The sequence below is a fragment of the Perca fluviatilis genome, chromosome 6, assembly GCF_010015445.1.
Source record: "Perca fluviatilis chromosome 6, GENO_Pfluv_1.0, whole genome shotgun sequence".
Lineage (NCBI taxonomy): Eukaryota > Metazoa > Chordata > Actinopteri > Perciformes > Percidae > Perca > Perca fluviatilis.
Window position 1 is genome coordinate 31,802,858 of NC_053117.1, and position 11,333 is coordinate 31,814,190.

Here is an 11,333-nt window from a genome sequence, read left to right on the forward strand (position 1 = left end):
TGTAGCTGTTGCCCCGGTGTACAGCGCAGGGGAGAAAGTGTCACAGGATTGGTTTTCCTTGAGCTGCCTCTGCCTCCATGAATCATGCCCTCCCCATAATAGATAAAATCTGCTCGGATCCCACCGCGACACCTCCAGGTGGAGTGATTGCTGCTCGCCACAGACAGGACGTGCTGGATGAGGACGCAGTGAGCTCAGAGGTGGAAACTTCAAACAGTTTCGGATCATTTTTAGATTATATATTCATGTCTGAGGATGCCCCACTGGAGAGTAAAGAATATTCTTTAAGATTAGTTTGGATCAGCTCACCTTTTTAAAGATTACTTTTTGGGGCTTTTCCCTTTATTAGACAGTGGATAGATATGAAAGGGGGAAAGAGAGAGATGGGGAATGACGCGCAGCAAAGGGCAGCAGGTCAGATTTGAACCCTGCGCCACTGCAGGACTCAGCCAACATGGGGCAAACGCTCTTACTGGGTGAGCTAGAGGCCACCCCGTTGGGTCAGCTCACCTGCTCTAGGTGCCAGAAATAATCTGATTGGTTGTGTGTTACACCCAAGCGGTAATGTCCAGTGACAGAATTTGAATCTGGGGATAAACAAACAAACACATTTGGGAACATTCATGGCCACAGTAGGCCTGTCACAACATAAAGGCTCTCCAACAAAAGGCCAACATCTTTTACTGTGTTTCTGCCTGAAGTGCTGTAATTTACAGAAACTCTAATGCAGATTTCCCCTCCCAACTTTCTTAGTTGCTGCAGGTCCTCACACTTCATCAACTTTGGGCCACTAATAAGCCACTAAGATGAAAACGCCTGTACCGATGTACAGGGCCTTTGAATTTTTCAACAGACTGAAACTGTAAATGTCTCAAATGGAAACAAATTTGAAATACCAAAGCAAAACGAGGTGGATATATTAAACACTTTTCAAGATCACACAGTAACTTTACTAAGCTAAATCACAAAAAGGAGCATCTTTTACACATTGAGATGCTGATTTGTACAATTTGTGTAGCCAAACTTTTCTCTTTAACCCTTGTGTTGTCCTCGGGTCCAATTTGACCCGTTTTAAAAGTTTTTTTATATCAGAAAATGGTTTTCTTTTATTCAAATTGCCCAAACATAACTTGGATGCATATGATATATTATTATGATATATTAATAATTACATTAATTGAATTTTGGGTGTTTTATTCAATTTTATAGTATTTAAAACTAATGTGTAAAGGGTTTTAAAACCGTATCCTGACTAAACGTTAACATATACCAGTCTGTGATTATCCACTCAACATCCTGTGACTTTAACTATTAGTCAAAATAATTCATAATTTCTGCTTTTTTAAACTAAAAAAAATAGGTATAATAACCTAATATCATAAATTAGGTTTGTTGACCATGAATAAGAAAAAGTGTTGAAAAATGTGACAAAAATGTTTAAAACAGCGTCAAATGCATACTAAAACGTTGGAAAAAGCACAAAATAAAAATAATTTTCAATTTAGACCCGGAAGGACAACAAGTTAATGGTCGACATGAAGACAACAGGAGGGTTAAACATGTTTTATCATTTAAACCCTGTCATTTTTTTGGTGTTTCAAAGCATCTTTGACATCATGGGTTCTACCTGCTGTCCTGAGAAATTACATCATGCCATTTACATATTTTTCTCATGCAGTTGTATCAATTCTATTTACCGTCTAAAATTCCTTGAGTATTTTTGAAAAGGCTAATAGCCAACTTCTCTGCATGTACTGGCTGTAGCTGATAGCCTGTCCTGTTTGCTGGCTAGTAGTTGAGAGGATCGCATTGCTGTTTGAAGGACAGGCAGAGCTCCGGTCATAAATGTCCAAGCACCAATAAACAGGCTGAACTAGACAGACTAAACCAACTTAACAGGCCTCTGTGACTCAGTCCATCCACAACCAATCTGAGGACGTTACCCATCATTTGTCTTTACACCTGCTCTGCCTGATCTGACAGGAGGACCACACTTCTCCACCACTGGAATTTCTATAATTGACTTAGACTTTTAGATTTTCCTTTATTCCACGATGACCCCTCAAGAAGGTATATTGATATAGTTACACATGAAGCCCAAAAGAAAAAATAAATAAATAATGAATAACTTATCATATTTATAATTATAATTTATAATACTGAATTTCCCCTTGGGGATCAATAAAGTATCTATCTATTATGTTACCATATTTAAAAAAAAAAAATAGAAGGTAAAGAACTGCCAATCACAAGATTGTATAATAATTGTGTAAGTGTCAAATTCAAAAAATTGCAGATTTTTTTTTTCCAATCTACATTTAGTGATCATATAGAGTGCTTCAACTTATTTTGTAGTATCCTAAAAAAAAAAAAACATAGACTTCCTTTTTCCCTGGAGATTGGTGGTGGCTGAGTGATGTTCTCACTAATTCAGACGTCCGGCTAATTCCTCTGTAGGATCTCCGTGTCCCGCCTCCCCGGGGAGACTTAAATCAGCGTTTCTGTGACAGGACTTCTGAGTGGCAGCAACGCCCCCAATCAGCACCCAATAATAACTCCACTCAGCAGAGGTCAGCCCCTCCTCCTGCTCCTACACCTTCTGAAGAGGGGCCCTGCTGGAAGAGTTGCCTCTGCTAATATAAACATGAGGTCCAAGATGTTGAATGAGTGACAAGAGTAAAGTAAATATTGAATAGAAATATAATTTTGCAAAGCAGAAATTAATTTTTGAAAAAAACTTTCAAATATTAACAATAACTGCAGTGACTCTGTGGACCCCCTATAGGGGCCCCGGACCCCCTGTTGAAGATCTCTGCTCTAAATGATGTGCTAATTATGAACAGTAATCCTATACTAACATACAGTTGGCTATCATTAGGCCTTTTATAAAGAACATGTATTTTTGTAGATTAAAATCTTTTTTGTGTTTTATATTAAATGCACATTCAGCAGATGATATTTAAATAAGTCTTTCTGCATCTTTAACTTGCGTCAAAAAAAAGAAAAATCAGGCCTTATGCCAATTACAATGCATCCTGCAGTAAAAACTTTTATTCCAGTTTGTGTTTTAGTCTTTTATCAACGAACAACATGAATAAATTTATTATGCGTTGTGGTGTAGGCGTTCACCCGCCACCTCCCACTCCCCACAAATCTACTCGGCCGGCACAAACTGCAAAGCCACTCTAGTCACCTTGAAATTTCCTCTGCTATTTTCCAATTAAAAGCTTAATAGCCCTGGAGACGGGCTTCATGTGGGGAAGTTTACCGTGCTCTTATTCTCTGTAAGCCGCGCAAGGCTCGGATCCCATTATTTGCTTGAATAAACCTTTTTTACGGTCAGAAATGGGCCCCGGCTTTGTCCGGTGTTATGTTTCAATGCCCTCTATTAGTCCAGCAGAAGGGACATATCAGCATCCTCGACATAGTTCCCAAAGGGCTTTTATACATGTAGAGACCTAATCATCTAAGTTATGTATGATTGTGTAAAAGGTACGAGAAGCTGCGAGCACTTTGTCCAAATTAAGTCTTCTTAGCCTGTGGGCCTGCAGGCAACAGGGAGGGGAAATATACACTAAAGTCATGACTTTTAAAATCAAAATATATGAGATCTTTGAATGCTTTATGCTCATGTTAATTCCTCAAAATTGAACATTAGTGGGAATATGTATCTGAAGAGACCTGATTTTTGACAGCTGGGATATCACATTATTCTCATTTGAGTGTAACAATTGACTTGTTGGACTTAAAAATAAGTGTAAAGCTTTAGTCTATTTATTTATGATGCTGTTTTCAGTCTAAAAGGCATGTTTGTTTTTCATGTTCAAACATGAAAAACATTTATAAAGTCTTATAAATGTTTAATTGGTTGTTTGCTTTATGCAGGGACTAGTTTTTCCCCTCCGTGTTGACAGCTGGGATGTCACATTTGATATTCAGCTGACTTATGGCTACACATCTTTTACAGTAGGTATGTATGGTGCTACTCTGAGTTTAAATGTCATGTTTTTTTCCCACCTTTACTTGTTTTAAGAAATGTGTATGCTTTATATTTTAAAAATCTACATTTGGCTGCCAATAGAAAAGACACTCACTTATGCGGCTTGTCTTTTAAACTTTATCTTTGCCATAAATGTTTCGTGATTGTTGGGGGTGGCTGTGGTTCAGAGGTACAGTAGAGTGGGTCGCCCCTCAACCACAAGATTGTATAAGATCAGTATTCTGTAAATGTCATGTTTTTCTCATGTTAACTTAACTGTTATATAGGCTATTTTAAAAATCTTCAAATGGGTGCCATCAGAAGAAGCCCTAACTGTAGTCTTCTAACCTCCTTTGAATCTTTTAATGGATATTTGTTTAATAAAGGAACCTAAGTTTCCCTGCATATAAAATGTTACCTTACAGGACAGTATTGACAGCTGGTGTGTTAACATTTTTTTTTTTACATATTAAGCATCAACAAAGTCGAACAGTTGAGTTTGGATATAGATTTATAAGCTTACACATATGTTTTTTAGATATTTTCCCAAGGGGATACATGAATTGTCCTGCAGTTTGACCTTTTTTCTGGACCTATTCTGCAGCTTCCTTGATAAAGCTCAGAATCTCAACTTTTCATTTCAGCTACGTGATCAAGTCTTTAAATACATGGAGGGGATGCTTGTTTCTGCAACCCAGTATGTTTGTAGTCTTCTTAAATTTTGACAGAAAGTAATTGTCCCGTGTTTTAAGGAAACTCTACAAACGTGTGAACCTTGCAGGGAAACATTATCTGATCCTCACTGGCAGTTTTTTTTTTTTTTTTTTTTTTTCTCTCAGACTCACATGGACATTTTTTGCAGCGTGCTTTGACGCAAGTGACAGCGTTTGGTTACTCGTCTCCATAAGTGCGTGTCAGCCCCTGATGCATATCTGTGCTGTCAGCCGGGGGGGAAAGGTGGATCCTCCACAACAAGCCAACACCTCTTATCCTCAGCCTGTCATGCGTGTGGCAGAGCTGCTCCATCCAGCTCCATCTCTCGGACTGCTGCTGACAACAACACCACTCCTGCCCCGCCTCGCCTCTTCGCAGATGCACTTGCGCGTCCTGGAAAACACGCTGACAGAATGAATGGCTACGGGTCCCCCTACCTGTACATGGGGGCTCCGGTGTCTCAGCCCCGGGCCCCGCTGCAGAGGACCCCCAAGTGCGCGCGCTGCAGGAACCACGGCGTGCTGTCGTGGCTCAAAGGTCACAAGCGCTACTGCCGCTTCAAGGACTGCACCTGCGAGAAGTGCATCCTCATCATCGAGCGGCAGCGCGTCATGGCGGCACAGGTGGCGCTCCGCAGGCAGCAGGCCAACGAGAGTCTGGAGAGCCTCATCCCGGAGTCCCTCCGAGTGCTGCCCGGCATCGGCATGGCCGGAGCCGGCGAGGGGAACCAGGGAGCCACGCCGAGGACAGAAGAGCTGGAGCTGAGGTGGAGCAGCACGGAGCCGGTGCAGGCCGAAGCACAAACATGCACAGGTGGGAGAATAATCCAGAGGACTGCAGGATAGAGTTTGACTTGACATGTTTCAATTCCTGATGAATTATGACTTTTATTAGATGGAATGAAATCAATGAAAAATGGCCCAAATTCTGAAGTGACGTTCTTTTTTGCAGAAAAAAACAAATAATGACAGAAATAATAAAAAACTGCTACTTATTGCAAGACTGTAAGCTATTGTACATATTAAATAGTCACAAAATGCCACATTCTCACAGGACCTTTTTACCAAAACATATATATTTTGTGCATTGTTGTTGTTTTTTTTTTTTTTTTTTTACAATTTTCACACAATCATGCATTTTTTTTTTAAATAAGAAAAAGAAGCAATCCATTCCTAAATAAATACATGCAGATGTGTTGGATGGTAGCACAGTGTTTAAAAGTAGCCTACTTTAAGATAATGACATTTGTGTGCATTTTTAGGTCATATGCCTAGCTCTAAATGTTTGTTGCTTTAGGGAATGACAGCTTTGCCAAAATGAAAGGATTCATTCCAACCATTTCCATTGTTTTCAAATAAATGAAATATAAAACTATAGGCCTACTGATTCTCAGGGGGGGAAATTGACATGTCACAGCAGCACAAAAGGCTTAGAGGCAATACAACAATCAAATCATTAATTAAAAAAAAATGTATCTTTAACATTGTTTGTTTTTGTGACATTTTTACAAAATATTTTAGAAAATGTTTGGATTTAAAAAAAAGCCACCAAAAAAACTCATCATTAAGCTTATATGAGTTATTAAAAGGGATGAACATCTATTGGTTCTGACAGCATTTGTAATAGGTTCATGTTGCATTTTGGTTTGTTTGTCTTATACCGTATATAGCCATATTGAAAATTGCATGATTGTTTGTTTTCTTTTTATTTTACAAGGAATTATTTTACACTAAGCTTACGATATATATATATATATATAACAATTATTCAGTGTTTATCATTTTGTAAAATGGCATAGGCCTGTGGTCAATTTGAGGCTGCAAAACTCCTTTTTAACAAAAGAATATCAATTCGTAGATAAAGCTGTTTTAATTCCAGTATTTTAATAGTTTGTTACCTTCTGTTTGTTGTTGAGCAAGCAAATACGTTGTTATTGAAGTTTTCATGAAAAAAGTAATTACCCCTGGCGTGATAATTATAGGCTGTACTGAATTAGCCTATTTAATATTATGTTATGATATCTAACAGAACAGTGCAGATTTGGGTTGTTTGTTTTTGACTCCACTTTGGTTGTTTTCTGAAGACTTAAACATTTGGACACAATCACCGATCAGCTGACTCCACATCCCGCTGACAAACGGAGCTGAGTGGTTTAAAAGATTACAGTAATCAGCGGCGGACAGGACCAATCGAATGTAATCGCCATATTTCTTGCAGGAGGTCAACTTCAGATGAAATGTTACCGAGCAACAAGCGATCTGTTTACAAAATGTGGTCAAAAGGCATCGACGGTAGATTCCTCACTGACACACGGTCAGCACTTTGTGTTAACAGCTTCGGAGAGGAGAAAGTCAAGTAAATCCGCATTATTCTCTGTGTCGGAGACACACTTGACAAGCGATTAATTCTGTGTTACGTTTCTCTTGATGAGAGCTTAGGTGAGTGGAATTGGAGTTTGCATTAGGCAAAGGGCGGACAACTTTTTGGAGTCAGATTGGTGTGTTTTATTCATTTAATAGGCTACTTTGTGCATGGCTTTCCTCCAAGCTGAAGTGTATTTTTGTTACCCTGTGTGTTTCCTGCCCAAACTTGTTCCCTGACTGTCTGTTCCTTTTTGTATTGCAGAGCCGACAGAGGACGGTCCTGATGAGGGGTCCGGGGGTGAAAACGGGGGGAGCTCCAGTGAGAAGGAGCAGGACCCGGTCAGCTCCCCTGAAGGCTCCAAACCAAACTCCTGCTACACCCCGGAGCCCCCAGAGACCCCCTCCCACCCGGAGGACAGTCGCTACAGCCTCCCTAAAGCCGGCAGCGCAGAGAAGGAGGCCAAAGCCGAGAGTCCGCACAAGTATCCGGTCAGCTCCGGAGAGCAGGGCGTGCTGATCGAAGGCCTCGCCGGCTCCATCAACCTGCCCTTCAGCCTCCGATCCAACCGGCCGCCGCTCGAGGTTCTCAAGAAGATCTTCCCCGCTCACAAGCCTCCTGTCCTGGACCTCATCCTCCGAGGCTGCGGGGGGGATCTGGTGGGGGCCATCGAGGTACTGCTATCTAGCCGGAGCCCTGACGGGAGCGCGCACCCGCACGCCGACCCGCACCAGGACACCCTATTGCTGCCTTCAAACGGACACCTGTTCGAGCACACGCTGGGCTCCTACCACCCGGTGTCCTCCTCCTCCAAGTGGTCGGTGGGCTCTGCTTTCCGGGTCCCCGAGTCCCTCCGGTTCACATCCGACTCTGCTTCGGGCGTGGTGTCCACCGGTCCGCTGGGTGTCCCCCTGCAGCACCCGTCCTTCCCGCAGCCCACGCGCTACCCGCTCATGCTGCGCAACTCTCTGACTCGCAGCCAGGCCAGCCCCTTCATGCACAACGACGTGACTCTGTGGAATACCATGGCTCTGCAGCAGCAGTACCAGCTCCGCTCGGCGGCCCAGTACGTGTCGCCGTTCTCTCCCGCAGCCCCAACCGGCCCCGGTGGCTCCGTGTTCCGCAGCTCCCCCATCCTCCCCTCCAGAGCCTCCGAGGAGCAGCGCATCAGCATCCAGGAGGAGAGCTGCACGCTGGGATCCAAACCCGGCCTCTACTCCCCTGATGAGGAGTACGAAGAACGCTCCGACTCCGCAGACTCCCGCATCCTGAACTCATCCACCTAAAGTAGCTGCTGATGGACTACAATACAGCAGGGGACACCAAAATGTATTATTGTGAATGGACATCCAGTGTGTGTAGCCAAAAAGGGTCTTTTTCTGTCTTGTTTGAATTGAACTTTGTCAAACAATCAACCTTTGATAAGGTGATGTTAACCCTCTGACATCCACTCATGCTTTCAAGATGTCAAGTGGACACGACCAAAAACGGATGAATGTAACAGACTCACTTTTTTTGTTGTTGTTGAGAATCTCTCATCTATTTCCTGCAAGCATGTTTAGTACTGTGAACAGTTTTCGATGTTAAGGATCACCAATGCATGTGAAGAGTATGCCAAATAAATCTGAGTTTTCCAAATGGATCAGATTGTTGTCTTTAGTGTCACTGACTATTAAAAATGATTTAATTCCAAATGGTTGGCTAAATTGATATTTAACATAGGTTTCAATATTTCAAATTAAATGTTAAATACAGCTGGTTTCTCAATATTGACTTTATTGTAACAGTGGTATGAATTACTTAACTAATCTTATAACCTTCTTAAGTAGCATCATGTGTAGAGACAACAGTGGTAGAAAGTAACTAAGTACATTAACTTAACTACTGCACTTCGCTAATTCTGAGGTACTTTACTTGAGTGTTTCCATGTTTTGCTATTTTATACTTCTACTCCACATACGATTCAGAGGAAAATATTTGAACACATTACATTTAACAACTTTAGTTACTTTGCAGATTCTAATAACGATACAAAATATAATCAACTGATGAATTATGTAATATTACAGTATACATCTAAAGTTATCTTCTCCTTTACCAGCTGCAACACTGTAATGAACACATTAATGCATCATTAATTATAATCCAATAATATATATGATTTTGAAGTGGGCCATTCTGCATAATGAGTAGCCTACTTTTACTTTTGGGACTTTAGGTAGGCTGATGCTAATACTTTGGTACCTAAAGTTTTGAATGCAGGACTTTCACTTGTAACAGAGTATTTTCACACTACTACTTTTATAAGTAAAAAGGTCCGAATACCTCCTCCACCACTGGAGACAGGACAGGCATATCAAACCATAACAAGTTAACAAATGCTCTACAGTAATTGGTGTTCTTTTTTGAGGCGACTATGTATGAGCAATTAGCAGAATATTACAAGTGTAACAGCATTTCATATAAAGCATCGTGTATCTAACAAAATGCAGCTCTGATATACAGATCTGAGCATGCAGGATTCGTTAAAATATCCCCACAAAAAAACATAACAGTAACACTCACAGATGCTGAAAAGAACCACACATCTCTAAAAAGTCAACTTTTCATGGTGTCAGAAAAACAGCCCTGTTCACAGCTTTGTGACGATGCATTTTCCAGAGGCTTTTTAAAATTGTTTATTTATTTAGCTTAAGAAGTAGGAGAACTTTCTCAATATATAAGGGTATACATGTCATCCTTCAGTTTGTCACAAACATTCAAAATCAACATGGCTTTCACTGGACAAGAAGGGGATTGTCTGTAATCTGAAAAGTAACTAAAGCTGTCAGACAAATGTATAATTATGTAGTATTCATATTTTTCTCTGAGATGTGGTGGAGTAAAAGTCTGCAGACTGCAGCGTGTCATTCGGTCTGCAGAGAAGGTGATTGGCTGCAATCTGCCGCCGCTCCAGGATTTATACGCCACCAGGACTCTGAAGAGTGCTGCAAAGATAGTGGCTGACCCCTCCCACACCGGGCACAAATTTTTTTGAGCCACTCCCCTCTGGCAGGAGACTGAGGTCCATCAGGACCACAAACTCACGCCACATAACAAAAATGTTCCCCTCCGCCACTAGCCTCATCAACAAGACCCGGAACCCACCCTGACTCTCTCCACACTCCACCTCTGGCTCTAAATGCCACTGTACTACTTACTGCCGTAGCGTTCCTTTTTACTACTGTTTAACTTATTTTATTATTTATTAACATTTATTTTATCGTTATTAATACGTACTGTGTGTATATGTTTATAGGCCTACTTATATTGTTTATATTCGTTTATCCTTCTTATATTTGAGAATGTGTGACATGCACCAACAACAGCATGACAAATTCCTTGTATGTGCAAAAAACGTACTTGGCAATAAAGCCCTTTATTCTGATTCTGATTCTAAAGTTGCATACAACTACACTGGATTTGTACAGTACTTGAATAAATATGTTATACTCCACCACTGATGGTCGGTAATGAATTGGTCCAATAGAGAAAAGAGTGTTACATCAAATAAATAGTATGGACACTAGTGTCATAGCATTTAGTTTGAAGTTACCCGTGCAGGTGTTAACATTATGCATCTTGGTTAAAGAAATGAAAATGAATAAAACACAGTAAAACTAGACATTGTTGGAGGACATTAAATCAGACCTCATGTGAGACGAGCTTACAGGCCGAGCATCATTCCGTTCGACCCGTCTGGAAATGTTCTTGGTACATTAGTGTTGCTGTCGTTTCTCACAGAGGTTTGTAATGAAGCTGATCTGCAGTGCTGAGAGTCGCTGGTTGGATTCAGACTCTGCTGTAGTCAGACCACAGCTGACTTTTACAAGTCAGTTAACAGCTGGGGGCTTCTTTTATGTTTTAATGCCAATTTTAAGCCCAACATATTTCAGCTTCCTGACTCCTTTTGGGCTCAAAGGCTGAAGCATCATTTTATTTTGTTTTATTTTGCTGACTGTAGGACTGATAACACATTCTAAATTAATAATCACTAGCTTTTAAAAAGTGTCATTTTTTTTACACTCTAGCACTGATTTATTAGACTTCCTGAATAGTCAGCAGTGGTAGAAAGTGACTAAGTACTGTACCTACAGTAACATTTTGAGGTAGGCCTACTTGTACTTTACATGAGTATTTCCCTTTTCTGTTACTTTATACTTCTACTCCACTACATATCACGGAAGTGTGAATTGTCGTACTTTTTCTCCATTATGCAATGACATTATATTTTACTGAT

General features: G+C 40.8%; 1 protein-coding gene across 2 annotated transcripts; it reads left to right on the plus strand.

The window, feature by feature from the left end:
• Positions 1-4,937: 4,937 nt before the first annotated feature.
• On the plus strand, positions 4,938-8,696 carry dmrt3a (doublesex and mab-3 related transcription factor 3a). Of its 2 annotated transcripts, none has more exons than XM_039804487.1 (2): positions 4,938-5,506; positions 7,319-8,696. In XM_039804487.1, the coding sequence occupies exons 1-2, from the start codon at positions 5,107-5,109 to the stop codon at positions 8,338-8,340; spliced, it is 1,422 nt and encodes a 473-aa protein (XP_039660421.1). In that variant the 5' UTR covers positions 4,938-5,106; the 3' UTR covers positions 8,341-8,696. The 2 variants fall into 2 exon arrangements, 1 of the variants encoding a protein (XP_039660421.1); XR_005639593.1 differs by lacking the exon at positions 4,938-5,506 and adding an exon at positions 6,775-7,131 and having other exon boundaries at positions 7,319-7,422.
• Positions 8,697-11,333: the final 2,637 nt, after the last annotated feature.